The sequence below is a fragment of the Sinohyriopsis cumingii genome, unplaced genomic scaffold (genome assembly GCF_028554795.1).
Source record: "Sinohyriopsis cumingii isolate HCF-2022 unplaced genomic scaffold, ASM2855479v2 utg002431l, whole genome shotgun sequence".
Classification (NCBI taxonomy): domain Eukaryota; kingdom Metazoa; phylum Mollusca; class Bivalvia; order Unionida; family Unionidae; genus Sinohyriopsis; species Sinohyriopsis cumingii.
Window position 1 is genome coordinate 93,606 of NW_028316207.1, and position 27,991 is coordinate 121,596.

The 27,991-nt window shown below is 34.8% G+C and overlaps 1 protein-coding gene across 2 annotated transcripts in view; it reads left to right on the forward strand.

Moving 5' to 3' along the window:
- LOC149770740 (ras-related protein RabC-like) overlaps positions 1-27,991 on the forward strand; it is a 98,519-nt gene that overhangs the window by 2,315 nt on the left and 68,213 nt on the right. The window contains exon 2 of one of the 2 annotated variants that reach the window (XM_089949171.1): positions 1,537-2,338. In XM_089949171.1, coding sequence (XP_089805297.1) covers positions 2,274-2,338 — 65 coding nt within the window. In that variant the 5' untranslated portion in view covers positions 1,537-2,273. Of the gene's footprint in view, positions 1-1,536; positions 2,339-18,051; positions 18,284-27,991 lie in introns of those variants that run through there. The other variant, XM_089949172.1, reaches the window with a different exon arrangement.

Genomic DNA, 27,991 nt, shown 5'->3' on the forward strand with positions numbered 1-27,991 from the left:
GTACACATTTTGGGGTTTTGGGCATAATACGCCAGCATATCAGGAACATTAAAGCTCTTATTGTTTACTTAATTGTATTAACAATCACTATGTCTCCATTTGTATGTATTGTAAACTATATAATATCATAAACATGCCATGAAAAGTCAACTGTTGCAAGTGCCAGTGAAAAAGATATCCTTCGTTTCACTCCATTTCTTCTATCATGAGAGAGAGAGAGAGAGAGAGAGAGAGAGAGAGAGAGTGTGTGAGTTGTACGTCGACCGTTAATGCAGAAGTGTATAGAATATCTTGTATTTCAGTTTGCACAACTTTAACGTAACTATTGATTCTGTTACTATTATGTTTTTAGTTGTATCGTTGTTATTGTGATTTGATGATGACGATGACGACGATGATGATGACGTATTCATGATGCAAAATGGTCCAAATTATAAATAAGTGATCAAGATACTTTGAACATAGTTTTGGAAAATCATTTTCGTGTTTTTCGGGTACATCTACGTGCTTGTGTTGGGACGTTGATTTATTCAAGTCCATCTGCCTCTGTGCTATGGTGTATCGGGGGAGCTACTTTTACCGTTTATATAGTTGTTGCAATGAACTAACATGTTCTAGTTGTTAATTGCCACGAGAGAAAAAAAAAAAGAATATATTATTCTCTAATTTTTAAAACTTTGTCGGAACTGTTTAATTTGTGACAATTTTTTGTCATCTGCGAGATGTGTCTCGTTCTAATTCATAGAAAAGTGTTTGTAGTTAGTTGTTGAGGTTGTTGTTTTTGTTGTTGTTGTTGATGATGATGATAATGATAACGAAGACGACTACAAGATACTGAATTAAACTTGTAAATTGGCGAACGGCGCATACTCCATCATGACCACCTTTTACACAGGGCCGGATTAAGGCTTTTGGGGGCCCTGGGCACAGCCAACATAGGGGCATATATAGCTATCCTGCCTTGTCCATAGATATGGTTACATTACTATTAACAACGCTGCCTGTGAAATCAGACGATAGTATACGGGGCCCCTTGGGCCTCGGGGGCTCTGTGCACGTTGTCCACTTTGCCCCGTGGATAATCCGGCCCTGCTTTTACAACAGTTCTACTGACAAATATATCAAGCTACTTTGGTATATCAAAAGGAAAGTTCGTTGCATTTCCTTAAAGTACATGTGTGCGTTTGGGATGGTGCTTTTACGTGTACAATATGTGTCTGGTGTGTGTGCGTGCGAGAGAGAGAGAGAGAGAGAGACTTGCATTCATTCAAAAGCAACAATGACTCTCTTCAACTCAGAGAGTGCACTTAATATCTAGTTTTCAGTACTCGTATTTGGTTTAAAATCTCTATCGACCCTGACTGATTATCTATCACTCATCGACAAAGAGTGCACGTATGCGCTTAATGTATGTATGTATGTATGTATGTATGTACGTATGTACTCACAAATAATGGATCTAACTGATCTCCGATTACACATCATCATAGATGTATCATATGCATATGTTAATTAAATTTTTCTTTCTTCTTACAGAGGGTGCTCCTGAGAGAGAGGCAAGTGAAGCTTATCAAGGGAATTAAATATCTTTACACTTTCCCCAACATTTATATGAGTGCAGCACTTGTAGACAGATGATGGGGGGTAGAGATGGATTTGAATTGATATAAGGCCCAGATAGAGCCCGTATTCTTAGCAAGGACTTCGTGTAGGACAGCCTAGACACTCGTTATTGCGGGTTTTAATTGAAAACAGAAGCAATCTGGACCCATTTCTTACGTTCAACAGTAGCCTATAATGTGCCAGCGGTGACTTGGAGAGTTAGACGAAATATTGGGTGTGGCTAGTTTGAAAATAAACAATGGATTTTTTTATTATTTGAGATTCTGTCTGATTCGTTGATGGAAATTCACAGATATTTTACAAGCGATGCCAACAGAGTGCAAAGCTGGGAAGATTTGCGCAAATTTGTCTTTAATTGATACCCTAGAAAGTAAGCTGTGATTTTTTTCTACTATCTTGCTGCTTTCTCGAGATTGGATCTAATTTGTCATACCACAATATATATGCACGGAATTATTGGATGTGTTGTATGGCAAATGCTCTTCTCTAAATACCCAGCTTGTAAAATTAGGTTTTTCTTGGCGTGCTCTAGTGGATAAGTTAATGAAATAGTTTAATATACTTGCTGAGTGGTTTTCAATTATTTAACGAATTTCTGTTTGGATAACGTTTCTTAAAAACTCAGTGCAAATCTAGTGTGAAAACATCTAATGGCTGGACAATTGTATTTTGTGACGTATCCACGGCTTGAACGCAGCGGGATACAACAGCAACGGTAAGTCAGGATCACACACTTGATACTTGGATAATCTAAAATGTATGTATGTATGTATTGTATGTATGTATGTATGTACGTACGTACGTACGTACGTATGTATGTATGTATGTATGTATGTATGTATGTATGTATGTATGTATGCATGCATGTATGTATGTAAATATTTATATAAATATTACTATTTTGTTTCAATTCTTCAATCACACCAAAATGATTGTTTGTCATATCTTATGGATTTATACCATTGCCTGCTTTAAATATTGTGGTCTTTTATTTTGTTTGCATAGTTTACGATTGGTTTGATGTTTCTGGTATTGGTTAACGCCATTTTTGAGCTCGTGATAGGCTATACATGGCGGCCGGTGTGTTTGGTGGACGGGGACCCCGGGTAGACCCCAGAAAGAACCACCGACCCATGGAAAGCTACAGGCAATCTTTTTCACATACTCACGTCGGCCGAACCTAGACTCGAACCCACGGCGACAGAGGTGAGATGTCAGTGATCTATAAGGGCGAGCGCCTTGGCTCACTGGCCCTCCCAGAGCCCACATAGTTTACGAAGAACCTATTTTGGTTATATCAAAAAGTTATCAACATAATATACCAAAACTAGAGAACGCTGAGATGTGTAATTAGGAATATATACGATAGTCAACTTAAATTATATATATATTGGCTTAATTTTATTGAAACACCTGCTAAAAAGTATTGTATTTTTGTGTTGATAGCATTCTATTTCAGTATATTAAATGGAGAATGTAGATAAATTGGCTTGTTCTGAAAGTAAATGTTTAACTAGGGGGTGGGTGGGGATGTTGCGTGAAAGTTAGTCGTTGAAATGTGATTTCAATCAGTGGACAATAAAAGTACCTAGAATTTTTAATGGTAAGATTTTCTTTCGAGACCCTAACGCTGACTTCCACTGAAAATGTGCGAGCAATATATCTCGATTTTTTCATCTAGCGGATAATATAGAGAAGAAACGGTCGCTGTGCTAGATAATATAGAGAAGAAACGGTCGCTGTGCTAGACATCTTCAAACCCATAATTTCCTTAACTTAAGCGAGTGTGTTTGTGTGTGTGCGAGCGTGTGGGTGTGCGTGCGTGTGTGTATATATATTCCTACATCGCTGAACACTGAGATATGGACCTTTAATACTGATTAAATTGAAGGTGTAAGTCTTTAACGGTCTCTCATCTAAGTACATCCAATTTGCATTTTTTTAAAGCCACGTGTATGATTATTCTACAAAACCATGTGTATTAGGAATCACAGGAAACATTTTTTCAGTACTTCTAATAAACTACGCAACTGTCCTTACGATATCTAGAGTGATCTGTTGATTTAAACAACAGGTTTGAACAAAGATTTCATTTACATGACTTTCTCAGATCTGCTCTCACATAATGCGCAGATTGGTATGATGCGTTACATCTATAGATCAAGGTCGCAGATTGTTATGATGCGTTACACCTATAGATCAAGGTTGCAGATTGGTATGATGCTTTACACCTATAGATCAAGGTCGCAAATTGGTATAATGCGTTACACCTATAGATCAAGGTTGCAGATTGGTATGATGCTTTACACCTATAGATCAAGGTCGCAAATTGGTATGATGCGTTACACCTATAGATCAAGGTCGCAGATTGGTATGATGCGTTACACCTATAGATCAAGGTCGCAGATTGGTATGATGCTTTACACCTATAGATCAAGGTCGCAAATTGGTATGATGCGTTACACGTATAGATCAAGGTCGCAAATTGGTATGATGCGTTACACCTATAGATCAAGGTCGCAGATTGGTATGATGCGTTACACCTATAGATCAAGGTCGCGGATTGGTATGATGCTTTACACCAATAGATCAAGGTCGCAGATTGGTATGATGCGTTACACCTATAGATCAAGGTCGCAGATTGGTATGATGCTTTACACCAATAGATTAAGGTCGCAGATTAGTATGATGCGTTACACCTATAGATCAATGTCGCAGATTGGTATGATGCTTTACACCTATAGATCAAGGTCGCAGATTGGTATGATGCGTTACACCTATAGATCAAGGTCGCAGATTCGTATGATGCTTTACACCTATAGATCAAGGTCGCTGATTGGTATGATGCTTTACACCTATAGATCAAGGTCGCAGATTGTTATGATGCGTTACACGTATAGATCAAGGTCGCAAATTGGTATGATGCGTTACACGTATAGATCAAGGTCGCAGATTGGTATGATGCTTTACACCAATAGATCAAGGTCGCAGATTGGTATGATGCGTTACACCTATAGATCAAGGTCGCAGATTCGTATGATGCTTTACACCTGTAGATCAATGCGCTTATTGGTATGATTCATTACACCTGTTGATCAATACGCTGATTGGTATGATTCAGTACACCTATAGATCAATGCGCTGATTGGTATGATGCTTTGTACCTGTAGATCAAAGTCTATACTGTTTGTGATTTTGTACCGACCATCTCTCTTCATAGTTTATGGGACGCAATACGGGGGTTCCTGAGAGCTGTAAACAGTAGCATACACATTAATGTGCCGCAGATCAGTTAATTGTTTACATGGCTTAGCCAAACAAGAAGTAAGTATCCAAGAATAGCAGTGTAATAAATTCTGCTGTCAAAGTAATGGATGTCTAGCGTTCGAATTATCTGTATTTAATTATCTATTTCCACCCTTTGTTCATAAATTTCCAGAAGAAATGACGATTATTTAAAATTGGTTAGATGTAGCTCAAGTGGTCATACAACCAACTGCGAAGATAATAAATGTTACGTAATGCAACGAACTTACGACCACGGTCTGCCCAGCAGTTAATTAACGCTTTATTCTGACACTTGTAACGTTTGAAAATGATGTTTTCAAATAGAAGCAGAGGGGATTGTTCTACATAGCAACCCGTTAGTTAGGCCAGGAAAGAGGGGTTTACCAAAGCTGAACATTTGTGCACAAGAATCCTTAATTTTAATTTTTTTCATGTTCATCATGCAGTAAAGCCAAGTGATATTGTGCTACGGTCATGCGTCCATCGTGGCTGGTCTTTCTGTCAACGGTTGCTTGTTACCACTCATAAGGAGATATTTCTGATCCGATTTTTATACAGTTTGGAATATGGACATATGATCAAGATTTCGGGCGAATTAATAATAGACAAATTCATCCATGTTAATGAGGTGATAATGAATCCCATTGTCTGAGCACGTTACCACTATATATGCTGTATTTTTCTTTTTGTTTTATATATAGGATTTTTGTAAAACTTGCTAGATTTGTTTATGTTATCAATATCTCTAACCAGTACGATTATGAACGCGACCGATACATATTAAGGTGGTCATGCATCTGATCGGCTGAACTTTTCGACACTATAGTGACCCGACATCGTCGCAAACCACCGGTGACATTTCGCTGCGCTCCTTTCACTCGTGGATGTATGTGCTGAGATTTCCTCGTTTTTCATGAATACCCAAAAGCAAAATTACAAATGAACAAAACAGTATAAGAGTCTCTTACACAGCAATGGATGTTCCAGTTTTATCGATTGAGAAGTGACTGTTTGGAAAAGAAACTTCGATTCTCTCCGTCAAACAGCGTAAAAGGTCAGGTTGGATCACAATGGCGAGAAAGTTTTACTCGCGCTTGCTATGCTTGGTTAAGTATGTTTATGCATATCCATGAGAAACGATAAAATCTCAGCACATTAGCCACGGATGACAAAGGAGCTTAGCGGATTGGCGCTCGTGGCTTGCGACGATGGCGACTCTAATTCTATCTGATTTTGATCAAACTTGTTAAATAATCCTATATCACCAAGATGTTTAATAAGTCTCATTATTAGCAAGATCAATCGCATATCCATTGGGGGGAATCATGTATTTGATTGACTGAGCTTGTTCACACTCTGGAGACCTAATACTGATTTCCCGCAGCTGTGGAGCTACGGTCGACTAAAAGGGTTCTTTTTAAGTGAATGTACATTCTATTTCCGGAGCAAATCCTATGTTTGGCGACTTGTAAATCAACGTTGAATAGCACAACTTTCTGTCCTGTGGCCATTTTGAATTTCGCGCTAGATATGGCTGTTACCAAATACCGGTAAGCGTCTAAAGAGGTCGCATGTGTCCCGGAAAGATCTGTATGTAGCAAAATTGTACATTTTAATGAATAATAATTTGAAGTTCATATTGCATGAATTAAAAACAAAGACAATGCAGGCAGTAGACATAGCATGGACATAATCAGTGGAAACCACAGATTTACACAGATAAATGTTTATGGCCCAATAGAAACAGAACAGATTTTTACCTTGAGATATAAGATAGTTTGCATTTTAAAAATTATTATGTTATAATTAATGGAGATTTTAAACTTGTGATAGATTCAATATATATATATATATATATATATATATATATATATATATATATATATATATATATATATATATATATATATATATATATATATATATATACTTTTAATGATAATAATGTAAATAATCCAGGAGTAAGAGAAGTTTTCTTGGATATATGTACCGAATATTATTTAGTAGACGAATGGAGGGAACCTACTATAGATATATTTGGATGAAATGTAATCCAGTAAAATGAGCCAAACTTGACTTTGTTCTAGTTTTAGAAAATTTATTTTCAAATATTGAGCATGTCATTGTTGAATAAGGGTATATGACTGATCATTCTCTTGCAGAAATCAAGATAGGTATCCAAAAGGAATTAAAGAGGAACACATTCTGGAAAGTGAATAATTCATTATTAAAGACATATACGATACTAGAAAAGTGAAAGAAACCACTTAAAAATCAATAATGAATTACATACTTTTAAAACTAAGCCTTTATCGGAATTTAAATGTGTAGTACCGATCAACTTTTCTTTGAAATGTTTCTATTAGAAATAAGAGGAAAAACAAAATTATATGCATCTTTTGGAAAAAAATCAAGATCGACAGGAAAAAACAACTATAAATGCAGATATAAGCAATTTAGAAGAGAGAAACAGTGTAAGTGAAATACCAGAACTGGAGGAAAAGAGAATGAATTGAAAGGTATTAGGAAGAAAAAGATGGATGGATTAAAAGTGAGGTCTAGAGCTGTAAAGATTGAAGAAGGAGAGAAAGTGGCCAAATATTTGTGCAACTTAGAAAAAACAATCATATAAATAACTGATCATATAAATGATATAAATAACTGATTAAAGAAATTATATAAGTAACTGATACCACCTCTTCTTAAAAGCAATGGTTCCTTAGTATTGTCAGGAGGTGGCAGTGATGTGGGATTTCCCTCACTCTTTGTGGCTTTTTTTTTGGGGGGGGGTTGTTGTTGTCTAGGAGATGATCAACCACGGTGTTATTGCCCAGATCGAGTAAACAATAAAATAAAATGTGAAATTATGGGGTGGAATAACAGATCTGAACTGAGTTATAGGATAGAATAACACGAGCTCCCGTATGTAAAACATAACAATTTAATCAATTGCGTAAACAAAATGAAATCGAACATGATATGTGATCTCTCATGGTCTCACTTTCTCTCAGAAATAGTTACAAAATTATGCGAAATTTTACCTGGTTCCTTACTGATAGAACATATTTCATTATATGATCGAGTCACTGATCGAACCCAGATTGCTGGCCTGACTGCATCACATGGCGCTTCCGGTCTTTTCCAGGTCAATGCTGTTGAAGGTCGGCGTTTTAACATCTCTTTCCTTCTCTCTGTCTGTATGTCTCTGGCTGTCTTTCGCTCTTCATTAGCCTGATGGGGTCATCGGCCGCTTCGCTGTAGACTGTGATCTTTTCCTACTATATAATACAGTATGGAGCCATTGTTTCCTTCAAATAAAAAATATATTACCCAACCTAAATAACTGTCAGGTGTTTTCTTCTCCTGGGATCAGACAACATGTATACTCATACGTTAGATATCGTCTATCGAAATTCAACATAACTAGTTCTGGTCATTTCGCACCAATACACACTCACAACCTTATTACCATGAGTTTATGTCCTATCAAGCTGCTCTCTCATTCCATCTGAGACCATGACATAATTCACGACATAACTAAACCTCACAGACAACATTACTGTCCCGCTGCGGTTTTACATTTAGCAGCTGAACAAAGCATCGATTCTCGATTGAAGAGAAGTAATAATAATAATAATAATAATAATAATAATGAGGTCTTTGTATTGCGCCTAATCTTTAGAAGCTCTAAGCGCTTTACAACATTAGACAACACCTATAAGATAAAAAACATATAATGATATGATTACAAAAACAAACACCATGAAATTAGAAAACATTAAAAAACATGCTGAGAATATTTAAGGTAGGAAACATTATTATGTCTTTACGTTTGTTTTTGCAGTCGAAATAAGTGAGTTTTGAGAGCCCTCTTGAATGTGATCATTGTGTCTTTGTGTCTAAGTTCAGTGGGCAATTCATTCCACGTTGCTGGGCCCTGGTATGCAAAAGAACGCTGTCCATCTGACTTTGTTTTCATAGTGGGAATTATGATTATACGATTGTCAGAAGAGGAGCGTAAGTATCTTTCTGGTGTATACACATGGGTGAGGTCGGATAGGTATGTTGGACTAGAGTCCGACAGTGAAACGTAGCACAGAGAACACATTTTATGTTTGATTCTGGATCGAATGGATAGCCAGTGTAGGGTACAGAGCAGCGGGGAGGTGTGCTCTGATCGTGGTACTCTAAGTATGATCCGAGCAGCTGTGTTTTGAACTTTTTGAAGTTTCTGGAGCAGATATTAAGATGAACCAGACAGAATTGAGTTACAATAGTCCAGTCTTGAAAGTACTAATAAACACACAAGTATTTTAGTGGCATCAACTGAAAGATATTTGCGAATTGAGCTGATGCGTCTCAGCTCAAGGTATGCAGCCTTGCATATGTTCATGACATGTTGGTGCAATGTGAGAGTACTGTCCAGAGTAAGACCTAGGTTTCGTACTGATTGTGTGAATTTAATGTTGGTGTTGCTGATATTTATTGTTTGTGGTAAAGGATGTGAATGAGAAAGTCTTTATGTTGCGATCAGAATGGCCTCAGTTTTATCATCATTCATTTGCAGCTTGTTACATGTCATCCATGATTTCACATCAGAAATGCACCTCTCTACATCTTGGATGGTAGCATCAACTTCAGTTGGGTGGCTAGATTTGTATATTTGGGTGTCATCAGCGTACAATTGGTGAAACACCGGATGATCTATGGCACTTGAGAGCGGCTGAGTGTAAAGAACGAAGAGAACAGGTCCAAGAACAGACCCCTGTGGAACACCACTACATAGATTAAATGGGCTGGAGTGTATTCCATTTGCAGATATAATTTGTGTCCTGTTGACCAAGTAGGACTTGAACCACAGTAAGGCTGTATCATGAATGCCAAATACATGCTGGAGACGGTGAAGTAATATATCATGGTCTATTGTGTCAAATGCTGCAGACAAATCAAGGAGGGCGAGGACTGTAATCTTTCCGCTATCCAACGCAGAGAGAATGCCATTAACTACTTTTAGAAGAGTAGTTTCAGTACTGTGGCAAGGGCGATATGCAGATTGTACATTGCTAAAAAGACTGTTGAATTTAGATGAGATACAAGCTGGGATAGAACAACCCTTTATAAGATTTTTGACATAAATGGGAGATTAGAAACTGGGCTGTAGTTCTTTAAATCGTTATGGTCTAGTGTTGGTTTCTTCAGCAGAGGCTTTACAATGGCAGTTTTGAAAAATGATGGGAATTCCCCAGATGAGAGAGAGGTATTAATAACATCAGCTAGTGAAGGCAATACTGGATCTAAGCACTCAAGCAGCAGTGATGTTGGAATTGGATAGCATTCAAGCAGCAGTGATGTTGGAATTGGAACAAGTTCACATGATTTTGGTGCACTCTTCATCACGATTGTATGTACAAAATCCATAGAGACAGGTTCAAATGCTGCTAATGGTTGCCGCTCAAATTCTGTATCCCAACTGTATGGTGACGACGAGTCAATTGAAATTGTGGTGTCAAGCTTATCTCTAATGGTTTGTACTTTGTCACGGAAGAAATTTGCAAACATGTCCGGAAGGTCGACTGGAGAGAAGGTAGTTGGAAGTTGTGTACATTTGTTCCTTGACATTAGCTTGTTAGTAATCTCGAAGAGCTCTTTGCAACTGGAACTTTCCATGATCTTAGTAGTGCAGTGGGCTGATTTCGCTGCATGGACTATATTTGTGACATTCTTCTTAGAGGCTTCATAGATTTGCTTATGAATAGTGAGTCTGGTGGAAAGCCAAAGCCTCTCAGCTTTACGGAGGTCTCCTTTAGCAGTGCGAAGCTGGTCCCTAACACTGGTAGACCATGGAGAACACTTCTGAATTGATACTCTGCACTTGGTAGCTGGTGCATGTTTGTCAAGCAATGAACGCAGGCAGTTATCGAGTTGTTCTGCGGTAGGAGGTAAGCAAGTTGTTAAGTTATCTTGGATGTCGTGCATTAGTTTGGTTCTATTTATCATCCGGAGGTTTCTCTTAGTAGCAGATAAAGGTGGAGGGTTAGCTACTGATACGTCAAGATGGCATATAATGCAGAGGTGATCTGATGCAAGGTCATGGGATACCAGGGAGGACCATAGAATGTTATCATCAGGTCTATGAAGAATCCAGTCTAAAATGTGACCGTGTTTATGGGTGGGTTGGTTAAATGACTGTTTCAGGTTGAAAGATATTAATGGAATCTATGAGTTTTGATGTATTTGGGTTTCCGGGACAGTCGAAGTGAAAGTTGAAATCTCCAAGAATAACCAAGTTGCCACCTATCGAATTTCCATAGTCCAGGAGATTCGGAAACTGCTCCAAAAAGAGAGAGTCAGCCAGCTTGTTTTATCTACTAGGAGGAGGGCGGTATAGGCAGAAAAAAATGTACTGACCTTTGCTCCAGTGTGAGTGTGGTTTGGACTAGTTCAAACGATGTGTGGTCGAAATTGAATGTTGTGGTATGGTTAAGACGTTTTATCATGGAGTTCTTTGTGATGACGGCAATTCCACCTCCGCGAGAATTACGGGGGAACGACTTGATGTGAGTAACCAGTGGGTGTTAGATCCGCACACTTGGGCTCATCACCTGATGTTTTTAGCCATGTTTCTGTCAGGAAAAATAGGTCAATATTCTGATCGTTGATAAAATTAACTATTTCTGTGCGCTTTTCCGGTGGTCTTACTGACTAGGCATTGAATAATGTAATACGCAGAGGTATCTTCTGGATAGTTGACACAAAGGTTGACGAATTAATTGGGATTTTAATTAGATTATCTAAAGTAACGGTCGATTTTTTTTTTAAATTGTTGAGCCGAATTAAGGGAGATAACTGGAATTCTTCTTCCTGTTCTACGCCGGCTAGCTTTGAAAGAACGTTTCTTTTTTCGCTTCTGTTTACATTTAGGTAACGATGAATGTAGTCCCATTTCGTTTAGTCTAGAGCACAGTGTAGTGTGGAGAGCCAAAGAGTGATCATTTAAAGCAATTAATGAGGGTTCATTGTAGCATAGACGTGTTAACTGGCGAATATCACGTGATGGCGGTTTGTTCAAAAACAGTGGAGCAAGACAGCTGAGAAAAAGTCTAATTGCTCTCATTTTCAAAACAAGGAGATGAAGAAACATACGAATTTAAGAGCCAATACATAATGAACAAAATAACGTAGATGAAAACAGGCAACAAGCACAAATATCATGAAAACGGCAATAAAAATCGGAACAGCTGCTTCAAGCCGGTTAAGCGATAGCGGCCATCTTGTTTTCATAGCTTAAATATACACAAATTAATGGGCTTCACTCCTTCTCTTAAGTACGTTAATTTGCTAATTAGAGATTCAGTGACATACATTTGAGACATAGAAAAATCAATCATCAGATTCAATAATGCAAATCATTTATGACAGATAACTTACATTTTAACCCAATTTGTGTCAGAAAAAAAAAGTTTATGAAAATTTGCACTACATGATTTTGAAAAAAATACAAAACAACTGAACCCGAACTCGTTCATATACGAAATATTGTATGATATTCTTACAAGACTTGAATCGTATAACGTGCATGATATGTTTTCTAAATTTAATGAAAATTGAAGTCTGAGTTTAAGATTAATTAAGTCAACCGTTAATTACAAACTTACATCAATGAACACATTGTATATAATTGCGACTAACCTTGCCTTTCCGAGTCCTCGCTCACTTATCTCTGTCTCTTCTCTGGATGAGGGTCTGTAAAAGTTCTGAACCCTTTGTCCCATTGGACAGAGACATTACTTATTAGTTTTCCCAGGAGTCCCTCAGACTTTCCCCCCTCAGAAGAAAAAAATTGGATCGGCTAATATCGCGAGGGAGATTATTTTAAAACCCTGAATAATGTATGGGAACACACACACTCATTTAGCTTAGTCAATTAGGCTTACTACTTTAACCGTATAAAATTTATCACTTTCATAGAAGTCAGAATAATCTTCTCTAGTCCACCTTTATTAACAACTATTCTGGAAGATATAATTTTATGACACTTGTTTTAAATGTTCCTCGACTTCCTCAGTTTTTCTCTGGTTCGTGTGAACTCTTGTCATTTTACCGCTATTGACCATTCGTTAACATTGCACTCTTATCTGGCTCTAACAGTAAACTAAGCGAGTCTTAATTAAAATTTAGTTTATACACCAAGCAGAATAAAGTCCATCCCTCAGAGTCACCAATTTATGGCGAGTCTAACCCTTGCGTCAAATTCAATGTTTACATGTCACGCTGACCACGACAGAATGCTCTGTAAAATTACTATAGAGAAAGAATTCTACAAAATTTTGCACCATTACAAGAATGTAGTTATCAAAAAAGTTGGGATGAAGAAAAACTATTTTAATGTGAATTTATAAAAAGCGTGAAATTTATCATGTCGATCTCGAGATGCTTCAGATTTAGCCAGGCACCATAGACTGAACAATATACAGAATCTGCACTTGTTCAGAAATGCCTAATGAAAAAAGTCGAGGTTCTGATTGATTCACAGGACAATTTTATCAATTTTATCAATTTATTTGGATAGATACCGGACAGTTTCTAGAACGAGTAATTAACTTTGGGCGAATAATCTTCCACTCAGAAAGAAAGAGTTATTCTATGTATTCCAAAATGTGATAAACCTAAGTAGTACACGTTTGACTGGAGTCCCGTTTCACTTCTAAATGTATCGTTTAAATATCTTCTGCGAATGTTGCATGTAGAATCAAAACTGTGCTTCCCACAGTTGTACATAAGGGTCAGACGGGGTTTCTAAAAGGAAGATTCAGTGGAGAGAACATTAAAAATGTGTATGATTTAATGGGTTACACAAAAAAACACAATATTCCTGGACTGCTTCTCTTTTGGTTGATCTTGGAAAAGCAATCGACTCATTTGCATGACAATGTATTGATTTTGTTTTTGTTTGTTTTTTATTTTGCTGAACTGACGATAAACCAGATACAACTTTAGGGGGGATCGAAACATTACATTTTGTGTAATTATTAATTGTCAGTATTCATTTAGTTTTTGTTATGAAAGGAGAATGTAGACAGGGGGATACACTTTCCCCATATATTTTTCTATCCTGCGTGCAATGCTCTTAGCCCGTATGTTAAGGACACATGACAATATTAGGGGAATTAACACAGGTAATATAACATATGTTCTTTCTGGGTATGCTGACAATACATCACTTACTGTTGATGGTTCAGATACATGCATACATATATATATATATATATATATATATATATATATATATATATATATATATATATATATATATATATATATATATATATATATATATATATATATATATATATATATATATATATATATATGTGTGTGTGTGTGTGTGTGTGTGTGTGTGTGTGTGTGTGTGTGTGTGTGCTTTACATCTTTTATATTAATATCCTAAATTTTATGGTCTTAGTATTGTTAAGTTTTAGGCTCTTTAAAACAGTAACAAGAAAAGAGTAAAGACAACAAGCTTTGTAAAATTTAAGAAATACATTTTTTACCTAGAAAAACAGGTAGAAAGGAGAAAAGGAACCCACGGCTTTACGAATTAAATCCAAAAATAATCCAAGAATAATCCAAGAATTAAAAATTTGAAGTCCTAATAATAAAAAGTCCTAAATGAATCTGAGTTGGAGTCATGATAAAAAAATCCAAGATGGAGGACGATGACGTATGCTGTGGTCAGTGTTATCCTGATCTGCCATCAGTTCCTTCTTGAACCACAGAAAATAATATTCCAGTTTTGAATTCCGAATAAAATTTAAATAAATGTCTTTGCCCAAGAATTCTGTTTGAGCACTTCAATTTTTCCAGGAAAAAGAATTAATCATTCCATAAAAAAGAATTTCAACTCAAACTAGTCACAACAAAACACCTTTAAGTGTTAATGGTGTACATGTACCGTATGAAGGTATCATGATCACGTTTCTAGAACCACGTAGGAGTTTTTTTTTTTTTACATGCCTAACTTTACGTACTCCCAGTATGGCCTCGACTAAAACCAATGAGTTTACTCTGAGAAAGAATTTTAAAAAGTTGTTTGCTTCAACTGATTTCTGAATGAAAGCCAGGAACTGGAACTATATCAGCATTAAATACAAAGTTTCTATTATTAGGTGTTTACGAACAAAATGTCAGGCCAAACTAATTTCTGGAAAATGTCAAATCATGTAAATAAAAATACATTACAATAGCATGTAATGGAATAAAAAAAATTAAAACTAACAAACAAACAATTAAATTAAATCAAATGTAAATGAAATAAAATATACATAAAAGTATAAATATGGAAAACAAACAAAATAAAGGTAGTCTGGATTGGAAGTAGAACAGTTGCAACAAGAAATATAAACTTAATCGGTGTTGTACTGAGGTTGTTGGACAAAATTACAACTCTGAATTATCCATCGCAAATTCATGAAATTAAGATCCCGCTAATTCAGTAGAATAAAAGGTTTTAAACTCCATTTGGAATGATAACGGATAAAGAGTTTAGCAATCTCTAAAATTAATCATCTTTTATTATCATTACCAAATCCATCAAAACATGTTCTTAGTGAACTAAACATACACTTTTACGAGTTTGTATGACATGTGCTAAAGGATAAAATCAAAAGAAATATTTCTATGAGGACTATCTTGGTGTGTGTGTGTGTGTGTGTGTGTGTTTTAAGTATGATTGATTTATTGAAGTTGTAATTACGTTCAAAATTGCAAGAATAATATTATCTGAGGAATCTAACCGGAAAAGTTTTGCATTTTTAAATCAAATATTGATAATTTATTTTAATTTTCTTAACTCAGTGGAAAAGGATCTTAATCTAGAAGTCTTTAGGGCATATTGTGGGGCTAACTAGATCATTAAAAATAGTTACAATTGAACTTATTTTAGAAATACAAATATGGCTTAATTTGTGTTACAATAGAAGGAAAAAGTGTTTATTAGTACAAAATATGTTTTCAGAACGGAGTTCGATTTGTGAATGATTTGATGATAATAGTTCCAAGATAAGCTTTGACAATTAAATAAATAGATTTTCTATTAGCATTAGTTTCATTGATTTTCAAGGCATACTTGCAGATAATGTCATACAAAAATAATTTTTTAAATCATAAATATTGCTGTGTATACCATTTTAAAGAATAAAAGAGGGCGTAAATTTTTGAACTTGGCAATTTGTACCGTATAAAACTTAAAAATGTACACCTCTTAGATGGTTGCAGCTGAAAATATTACAGAAATTTGACTACGAATGCATTTCTCAAAAGATTCAGAATTATTCCAAATGAGTTCTGCTCTTCTTGTATATTACATGCAGAGACAATCTCTCATATCTTTGGGATTGTCACACAATTAAGATTGTTAGAAATGATGTCTTGTAATAGTTAAAAAGTAAATGTTGAACTTGTTTTGGGTTTAACGCCATTTCTTATTGCAAGAGAGGCTATACATGACGGCCAGTAACAGGTAGAGGAAGAACCAAGGGAAACCCTGTGAAGAACCACCGATTTATGGGATGCTACTGTCAAGCTTCCTCACATACCCACATTGGCTAAGCCCGAGACTCAAACCTACGCGAATAGAGGTGAGATGACAGTGGTCGGTATAGACCAGCGGCTTAGACCACTCAGACAATCAGGGACATAGCATGCATTCTTACAAATAATCTAAAATTCGGTTTAGAATTGAAGACAAAACTCAGGCTGATGATATAATTGATCTAACGGTCCTATAAAACAATATGTTATAAATGTAGATTTAATAGAGGCAGACCAAGTTTGTCTCAGTTCAGAGACTTTGCTGCTTTTAGCTTCATTGTAGAAAAATATGGTGCGTATAAACTGTACAAGGGAACAGTTTTAAAATAGATGGTCACTGTACATTCAGTCAATAGAGTAATAATAATAAACTGTGCTTTTGGAAACATATGTGCGTATATGGACGCACACACACACACACACACACACACACACACACACACACATATATACATATATATATATATATATATATATATATATATATATATATATATATATATATATATATATATATATATATATATATATATATATATATATATATATTATTTGTGTGTTTTAGGTGAGTGTTTCTCTAAGAAATCAGCTTTACTTCCAATGTAGATCATACGCTAACCTCTTTGCTTTTGACTTTGTGGATTTACCTAGAAATAATCGTGTTCACCTTGAAAACATAAATGTTTTTCTTGAGAAACTGGTCAGATTGACATATACATAAACACATAAATGAAAATGCTTGAATTTATACATCAAAACGCAGTTACGCACCTAACCGATGCACAATCCTCTGCATGTTGCGCTACATACAGTATTCAGGGAGGATTTTTGTTCTCGAGCAAAAATTACAGACTATTTAAACTTGCCCCAGCTGGCCCTTATGTTCAGAAATAACAGAGTTCGCCCTTCGATGGATACTTCAATCGATCGATCGATAGATATATTGACTAATTTAAGCGGCCGTCTACATTCCCGTTATATGGTCTCTTGCTACGTAGAATTAACGCTTGTATTTAAACATGCATGTATGCCAAAGACTATATGCTAGTAATTAATTTGCTATAAAGATGTATGTATGTAAATGCCTCTGCGTCAGTAATCACTCTTTCTTCATCTGCTGCCGATGTATTAGGTTGGCCATTCGTCTAGTTTGATACGGGACTTGTCCAGTTTTTGGTTGCTCTTTCTCCATCTTCACATTTAATTATTTATTTTTTTTGCGTGTGCAAAAGAGTGTCTGCTATTCTCGAGTTCCGTCAGTGTCAGCCCTATGATATATACATATGCATTTGTCCGTCATGTCTGCCAATGTCAATTTGACAAATTGTTGTTTAAAGTAATTATATATTATTATGGTTTATATTAGGATCCTGGCAATCAAAGCTATTTTGTGGTGTTCAACCTTTAAACTATGCATTAACATTTCAGCATCTTTATTGTATCCGTTTCGTTCCGTAGTTGTAATCGCTATTAGTGTTCGTTGGTATTACTCTTCCGAGGTCATGTGATCAAGTCACATGATCACTGTGAAAGTTTCAAGTAATCATTTCCGTATGTTGAGAGTATAACCTACAACACATGTGTATCAAGTACCTAAATATTACCTTCCTCCTCAAGTAAGAGGAGACGTGACAGTTTTACTGCTCAATATATAATTTAAAGAAAACTATAAGGGGACAAAATTTGCGCACGTATACGTCGAGTAGTGGATAAACGAAAGCAAAGCAGCATCACCTTAACAAAGTTATGCAGACGATTTTTCACAATCGATCACAACAGTGATGTAAGTTGCATAATATTTAGCCTTAGCTATTTATATCTTTCAGTTTCCGTGTTTTGTGCTTGTGCATCTGCACCACATAGCTTTTTTTTTTAAAAGGCAAAAATATTGATCTATTGAGAAATAAGATGAATCACAATTTCGCGATAAGGCCCGCTTGACACACTGATGTGAAGATATCTATAAAAGGGTAACATCTGTGAAAGTGAACAGCATCGCCAGCAGTGCACTGAGTAATGAATCAGGAAATGTAAAAATAACAATAAACGGGGAGAAAATTAAATAGTATGATTCAATGCTGATAATATATTTCATCTCCATGATACAGCTATTTTTAAAATATATATATCAGATGTCAAATTCAGGGATCACATACTTGGGATACCAGACTCATATAATCAACATTAAAACAGTTTAATGGAACACAGCTTTTAATCACTCCTTTGCAGTATATTCTGCTTATAAAAAGCTAGCTTGACGTCAGCTTGTATAATTTATGAGAATTGTTCTATTCTAACTGGAAATGAGGCTAACATGACAAGTCTTTAAACCACAGCATGTCACTCACTGCATAGGATATGTCTGTTACTCAGGCACATTGTTATGCTATGTCTGTATAATGTATCTTTGTTTGAGATGTTAGTAAATGTTGGGCAATCTGTGATATGTTCTTCTCAGCTTGTATTTGTAAGAAGGATTACCCCAGTCCGATTCAAGATGACTTTGTTGCTGCACTTGAAAAGAGGCAAGTAATCATTTAGTCTGATGTAAATTGACAAATTTATGTTTTGTTCTTTGATGCTCTTTATGTTCATATTGCATAATTAAGTGTGGAAGCTTGTTTTCACACATGGATGGATGCATCTATTCATTCATTAATTATTTTATTTGATCATGCATGTATAGACACATCATTCACCCATGGTTATTTCAGTTAGTGAATTGTCTAGAGACAGAACAACATTCTAAATCAATACATTTGTGAATACAGTGTACAATGTAAACTCATTAATTTTGTAGGTAAGTTTTAGTCTAAAAACCAACATTCATACCAGTTGCTTTCAATAATTCTTACAGTGTATCACTTGGGGTGCAAGAATGAGAGTCAAAAGTCTCCTTGGTCTCAAAACTGGGGGTCAGACTGATTTAAAAACAAACTTTGGTATCAAAACTGAGGGTCAAATTAAAAATTTAGGGGTCTCTAAAGCGCAAATGAGGGTAAAGGGAAACACTGATTCTTATTCACTATCCAATTCATGCCAGATAATCTTCCCATCTGTATTTTCCTTTTTACTTCTTGTTTGCAATTCCCTGATCAACCTTTACCCTTACATTTACAACAGTGATATTTTTCCACTTCAAAGATAGAGGTCAACAGTCATACAGTATTTATCCCATGATATGGTTAGGAGGTCACCTTAATAAATAAAAAAGTAAGGAGTATGCTAATTACCAGACAGAGACATATGTAATGTAAATATCTGGCTACATTTTGTAAAAGCTGGGATGATCTGTCTCTTATAAACCATGGGCTTACCATTGGCTCATTACAGATACTGATGCAGTAATCATGTTTAAATGTTAAAGTATCTAACTTAAAGAACCAGAGTGTATAGACCCCTCATTCATGCTTTTTTGTTTTTCTAAAAGATATATTGGTTGGTAGATATTTTTGAGCCTAGCAGGAAAAATATGCTTTACTCTGTTACCCTCTTGGTGTGTCCTCTGCCACACTTATTCATTGCAAGTGTGATTGTGTAATTCCATTATCAATTGCCCGTGTCCATGGTACAGATTACTTTTATATAGTACTGAAATATAAAAATGTTATATTCTAGTGTTTTAACTCTCTAGCGTTGCCTACATTTTCACTATTTAGAAGTTTTACAGTACTGACCTATTTCTACTGAAGTGTTTGTGCTGAATACTGTTAAGCCATACTTGACTGGCAGAGACTGTTAATTCTTCTGATGACCACAACTGATAATTAATATGGCAGAAACAAAACTAGATGGACATGAATAGATAGTGGTGGTGTATTTCATATTTATGGGGTTTACATTGGTATTGAGCATTCCATACAAATTATTAGGAACATATGCACTCAGAATGTAAATCAAACCTTGCTATGCATTTTCATATCGTCCTTAAACCTAGTACTTCAGTTGAATTTCCTGCCATTTCATAGTACTGGTAGTTATTGTTAGATAAACAAACTTGGATCCATATATATTGTATGTCCTTGGGGTGTATTTCAGCTTTGTTCTCTTGTAATACATTTATGTCTTTAGGGTTCATTTAAAATGGGTGTTTGTAATATCCATGAGTTCTTAGCAGTGACATTTTTTGTGGAAGTGTATTAGCAAGTTCAGTCAAGCCTTTATTAGTGAACATTGCCAGAAAAGACATCTTTAAATACAGGACGACATTTACATATATGAAGTTTTCCAGATCATACCTTTTGGGGCCCCAGGTAATTGAGTGTTCTAAATCAACCAGTTTACCCATCACTGCCATCTCACCTCTATCCATCTGGGTTTGAGTTTGAGACTAGGAAAATCTGGGTACTGATATGTGAGAAATATGCCAGCAGCTTCCTGTGGGTCATGATTCTTACTGGGGTTTGCCCCTGGTTCTTCTTCCACCAGTTTACCTGGCCACCATTAACCTATCTTGTGCTGAGAAATGGAATTAAACCCAAAACAACAACAACAATAGATCATATTTATAGTTCTCCCTGCCATAAGGTTGTCCATTTCATAAGACATGCATAATCAGTTTAAGGTAGTCCATTTCATGAGGGATGTATGATCAGTATAAGGTAGTCCATGTCACAAGGCATGCATAATTGGTATGCGGTAGTCCATTTCATAAGGCATGCATAATTGGTATAAGGTAGTCCATTTCATAAGAGATGTATAATCAGTTTAAGGTAGTCCATTTCATGAGGGATGTATAATCAGTATAAGGTAGTCCATTTCACAAGGCATGCATAATTGGTATAATGTAGTCCATTTCACAAGGCATGCATAATTGGTATAAGGTAGTCCATTTCATAAGGCTTCAGTAATCAGTTTAAGGTAGTCCATTTCATAAGGCTTGTATAATCAGTATAAGGTAGTAAATTTCATAAGGCTTCTATAATCACTATAAGGTAGTCTATTTCATAAGTTATGTATAATCAGTATAAGGTAGTCCATTTCATAAGGCATGTATAATCCGTATAAAGTAGTCTATTTCATAAGGCATGTATAATCAGTATAAGGTAGTCCATTTCATAAGGCTTGTATAATCAATATAAGGTAGTCTGTTTCATAAGGCTTGTATAATCAGTTTAAGGTAGTCCATTTCATAAGGCATGTATAGTCACTATAAGGTAGTAAATTTCATAAGGCATGTATAGTCACTATAAGGTAGTCCATTTCACAAGGCATGCATAATTGGTATGCAGTAGTCCATTTCACAAGACATGCATAATTGGTATAAGGTAGTCCATTTCATAAGGCTTCAGTAATCAGTTTAAGGTAGTTCATTTCATAAGGCTTGTATAATCAGTATAAGGTAGTAAATTTCATAAGGCTTCTATAATCACTATAAGGTAGTCTATTTCATAAGTCATGTATAATCAGTATAAGGTAGTCCATTTCATAAGGCTTGTATAATCAGTATTAGGTAGTCTGTTTCATAAGGCTTCTACAGTCAGTATAAGATAGTCCATTTCAAAAGGCATGTATAGTCACTATAAGGTAGTCCATTTCATAAGGCATGCATAATTGGTATGCAGTAGTCCTTTTCACAAGGCATGTATAATCAGTATAAGGTAGTCTGTTTCATAAGGCATGTATAATCAGCATAAGGTAGTCCATTTCATAAGGCTTCAGTAATCAGTTTAAGGTAGTCCATTTCATAAGGCTTGTATAATCAGTATAAGGTAGTAAATTTCATAAGGTTTCTATAATCAGTATAAGGTAATCCATTTCATAAGGCATGTATAATCAGTATAAGGAAGTCCATTTTATAAGGCATGTATGAATCACTATAAGTTAGTCCATTTCATAAGGCTTGTATAATCAGTATAAGGTAGTAAATTTCATAAGCCTTCTATAATCACTATAAGGTAGTCTATTTCATAAGTCATGTATAATCAGCATAAGGTAGTCCATTTCATAAGGCTTCAGTAATCAGTTTAAGGTAGTCCATTTCATAAGGCTTGTATAATCAGCATAAGGTAGTAAATTTCATAAGGTTTCTATAAACAGTATAAGGTAGTCCATTTCATAAGGCATGTATAATCAGTATAAGATAGTCCATTTCATAAGGCATGTATAGTCACTATAAGGTAGTCCATTTAATAAGGCATGTATAATCGGTTTGGTAGTCCATTTCAAAAGGCTTGTATAATCAGTATAAGGTAGTCCATTTTATAAGGCATGTATGAATCACTATAAGGTAGTCCATTTCATAAGGCATGTATAATCAGTATAAGGTAGTCCATTTCATAAGGTTTGTATAATAAGTATAAAGTAGTCCATTTCATAAGGTATGTATAATCAGTATAAGGTAGTTCATTTCATAAGGCAGGTAGTCCATTTCATAAGACATGTATAATCAGTATAAAGTAGTCCATTTCATAAGACATGTATAATCAGTATAAAGTAGTCCATTTCATAAGGCATGTATAATCAGTATAAGGTAGTCCATTTCATAAGGCTTGTATAATCAGTATAAAGTAGTCCATTTCATAAGGCATGTATAATCACTATAAAGTAGTCCATTTTCTAAGGCATGTATGAATCACTATAAGGTAGTCCATTTCATAAGGCATGTATAATCAGTACAAAGTAGTCCATTTCATAAGGCATGTATAATCAGTATAAGGTAGTCCATTTCATAAGGCTTGTATAATCAGTATAAAGTAGTCCATTTCATAAGTTATGTATAATCAGTATAAGGTAGTAAATTTCATAAGGCATGTATAATCAGTATAAGGTAGTCCATTTCATAAGGCATGTATAATCAGTATAAAGTAGTCCATTTCATAAGGCATGTATAATCAGTATAAGGTAGTCCATTTCATAAGGCTTGTATAATCAGTATAAAGTAGTCCATTTCATAAGGCATGTATAATCAGTATAAGGTAGTCCATTTCATAAGGCTTGTATAATCAGTATAAAGTAGTCCATTTCATAAGGTATGTATAATCAGTATAAAGTAGTCCATTTCATAAGGCATGTATAATCAGTATAAGGTAGTCCATTTCATAAGACATGTATAATCAGTATAAAGTAGTCCATTTCATAAGGCATGTATAATCAGTATAAGGTAGTCCATTTCATAAGACTTGTATAATCAGTATAAAGTAGTCCATTTCATAAGGCATGTATAATCACTATAAAGTAGTCCATTTTCTAAGGCATGTATGAATCACTATAAGGTAGTCCATTTCATAAGGCATGTATTATCAGTATAAGGTAATCCATTTCATAAGGCATGTATGAATCACTATAAGGTAGTCCATTTCATAAGGCATGTATAATCAGTATAAGGTAGTAAATTTCATAAGGCATGTATAATCAGTATAAGGTAGTAAATTTCATAAGGCATGTATAATCAGTATAAGGTAATCCATTTCATAAGGCATGTATGAATCACTATAAGGTAGTCCATTTCATAAGGCTTGTATAATCAGTATAAGGTAGTCCATTTCATAAGGCATGTATAATCAGTATAAGGTAGTCCATTTCATAAGTTATGTATAATCAGTATAAGGTAGTCCATTTCATAAGTTATGTATAATCAGTATAAGGTAGTCCATTTCATAAGTTATGTATAATCAGTATAAGGTAGTCCATTTCATAAGGCATGTATAATCAGTATAAGGTAGTAAATTTCATAAGGCATGTATAATCAGTATAAGGTAGTCCATTTCATAAGGCATGTATAATCAGTATAAGGTAGTCCATTTCATAAGGCATGTATAATCAGCATAAGGTAGTAAATTTCATAAGTTATGTATAATCAGTATAAGGTAGTCCATTTCATAAGTTATGTATAATCAGTATAAGGTAGTAAATTTCATAAGGCATGTATAATCAGTATAAGGTAATCCATTTCATAAGGCAAGTATGAATCACTATAAGGTAGTCCATTTCATAAGGCTTGTATAATCAGTATAAGGTAGTCCATTTCATAAGGCATGTATAGTCACTATAAGGTAGTCCATTTCATAAGGCATGTATAATCAGTATAAGGTAGTAAATTTCATAAGGTTTCTATAATCACTATAATGTAGTCCATTTCATAAGGCAAGTATGAATCACTGTAAGGTAGTCCATTTCATAAGGCATGTATAATCAGGATACGGTAGTCCATTTCATAAGACATGTGTTGTAGCTGTGTGTGGGTAGGTGGCAGCTACATTGGGGAATTAGCTGGTAGAGCCAACAAACAAACATCTAGGTTACATATTTAATTCAAATTCAAAAGCTCCCTCTAACCCTTTCTGCCTCCTTATATATATATATATATATATATATATATATATATATATATATATATATATATATATATATATATATATATATACCAGCCTAGCGGACATCACAGGATACATCCTGATATCATATTTCTGTAACTGGCTTGATTGTTTCGGGTACATAGATCTGTGTTTCCTACATTAAACTAAACATTTGATATCTCACTAATGATTTGTCTAGAAGTTGATTTGAAAATATATAAATGATTATATTATATCTGATCAGAATCATATTTCTATAACTGGCTTGATTATTTCTGGTACATAGATCTGTGTTTCCTACATTAAACTTAACATTTGATATCTCACTAATGATTTGTCTAGAAGTAATGATTTGAAAACATAAATGATTATAATATATCTGATCAGACTCACACTCAACTTTCAACCTCTTCCTCAAAATATAAATGTTAAATAAATGTAGTTTAAGTGTAAGGGTTGGCAAAGATTCTCAGAGTTCAAGTAGAAAATATAAATTTCTTTAAAATCTATATATAAGATACTCTTGCCAATTAGAGAAACTTAGTCTACAGTCTTGTCTCTAATATCATCAGCATTTTCACAAAATATAAAACTAATTGTAAGTCCTGTATATAATCATTTAATTAATTTGCATAAACACAAATGCCTGTTCTCACTTACATAGACCATAGAGGTAGACCTGTTAAACCAATTGATTAATGTTACTAAGGGTCATGGGGGGAATGTGCTGTAAAGATTCTGTTTGTATTGTTTTGGAAGATGTGGATTCTATTCAACATGACTATGTACAAGACTAGAAAATTGGAAAACAGTTAAATCACATAAAGGTCCCTACTACACATGTATAGTCACTATAAGGTAGTCCATTTCATAAGGCATCTATAATCAGTATAAGGTAGTCCATTTCATAAGGCATGTATAATCACTATAAGGTAGTCCATTTCATAAGGCATGTATAATCACTATAAAATAGTCCATTTCATAAGGCTTGTATAATCAGTATAAGGTAGTCCATTTCATAAGGCATGTATAATCAGTATAAGGTAGTCCATTTCATAAGGCATGTATAGTCACTATAAGGTAGTCCATTTTATAAGGCTTATATAATCAGTATAAGGTAGTCCATTTCATAAGGCATGTATAATCAGTATAAGGTAGTCCATTTCATAAGGCATGTATAATCAGTATAAGATAGTAAATTTCATAAGGCTCTCTACAATCAGTTTAAGGTAGTAAATTTCATAAGGCATGTATAATCAGTTTAAGGTAGTCTATTTCATAAGGTTTACATAATCAGTATAAGGTAGTAAAATTTCATAAGGCTTCTATAATCAGTATAACTCTAAGGTAATCAGTATAGGGTAGTCCATTTCATAAGGCATGTATAATCAGTATAAGGTAGTCCATTTCATAAGGCATGTATAATCAGTATAAGATAGTAAATTTCATAAGGCTCTCTACAATCAGTTTAAGGTAGTAAATTTCATAAGGCATGTATAATCAGTTTAAGGTAGTCCATTTCATAAGGTTTATATAATCAGTATAAGGTAGTAAAATTTCATAAGGCTTCTATAATCAGTATAACTCTAAGGTAGTCCATTTCATAAGGTATGTATACCGTATATACTCGCATATAAGCCCTTTCACATATAAGCCGACCCCCAAACTGAACAGGTATAAACACTAAAAAGTGCATAACCCTCGTATAAGCTGACTTACAACTCCGAGGCATCTCAAGATGCATGAGGTAAGTTCTAAATGCATTTATTTAGGCAAACTTGTATTTAAAAAAATTACATGTATACTTATCTAGAGGTTGGCGTGCATGATTATTAAAAAGAAATGGTATAAACTTGTTTGAAAAGTAATTTATTTAATTTTCTGTTTTCTTACAATGTTTTGGAAATAATGCTTCGAAATTTATGCTAAGTCCCTAAAAGCTGAGTGTAGTTTGCTTTGATGTAATTGACCTTATACCATACCTGTCAACTTTCACGCTGGGAGGAAAAAAAACTACTGATTTTTGGGGTCGCTCTACGCCTACCTCCTGATTTTATAATATCTTCCGATTTTTGTAGAAGAACTCCTGATTATTACATTATGTCTTTGATTTTCATTTCTTCTAAACAAGTAAAGTCCTACATGTTCTGTTGTATCACCTGTGAATTATTGTGACAAAATAATTATTTTAGTATAAAGCAATCACTTCTTCACTAAATAGAATGTTATGTTTAATCAGGTTTATGGAAATTTCTTAGAAATTGTCAAAGAATGGCTCTTTTTGTAACTTATGTGCAATAATTTTGCACAAATGACGAAATAAGCAATATTCAGATTTGGTGATGTCACCAAAATTCTCCCATTAACTCATTTGGCCCCAGAGGTTTTTGTCGTTTTTGCCTGAAATGTGCGTAGGAAAGACATTTGGGGGGCTATTTCTGAATGCATCATAATACATCAGCTTTCAACAGATTTTCCATGAGACTAATGCCTAGTTGTATTAGAAACATCATTTTCCATTGGTTATTTTGCTTGCGCATGAGCAGAAGGGTAAAAGTTGGAGTTCTTTTTTTTTTTTTGCTTAATGGACCCATCATTTTTGTATGGAGACCACAATTTATTCCAAATGCCCACTTTATCCTAGTTTTGCAGAGGTTCACCTGTCTGTGTGCAGTTAAGATTGGTATGCCTTAGATTTGAGACCAAAAGGTCTAAAATCCAGACACAAAATCGCATTCCGATCTTGAGCGAATTTTGGGTGAAAAAAATAGTGTCCAAAAAATAGAGGTTTTTCTCTTTGTATTTTGTAGTGCAGCTAGAACTTCCAGATTATTTGATATCATTTTAGAGCTATATCTGTCTGCCTTTTTTCAATACCACCCACGTTGGTGTATCTTAAATGACCTTGATGCTGCAGGGCTTGGAAGTAGGGTACAGCCTCATCACGCCTACAGACGGGATCAGGGCCAAATCGGTTAAACATTATTCACGTAAATTAATGATTATTTTTACCTCTACAATAATACAAAAATAAAAAATAAACCAGAACAAAAGGATACACCACAACAATAAAATTGTCCACAATTAATTTCAGTCCCAAGAATGATCACTTCGAATGCTGTAGCTCCATATGCTGTAGTGCCATTCCCACGAAAGAAACTTAAGCGAGTGAACACCTGGCATTTTTATACCAT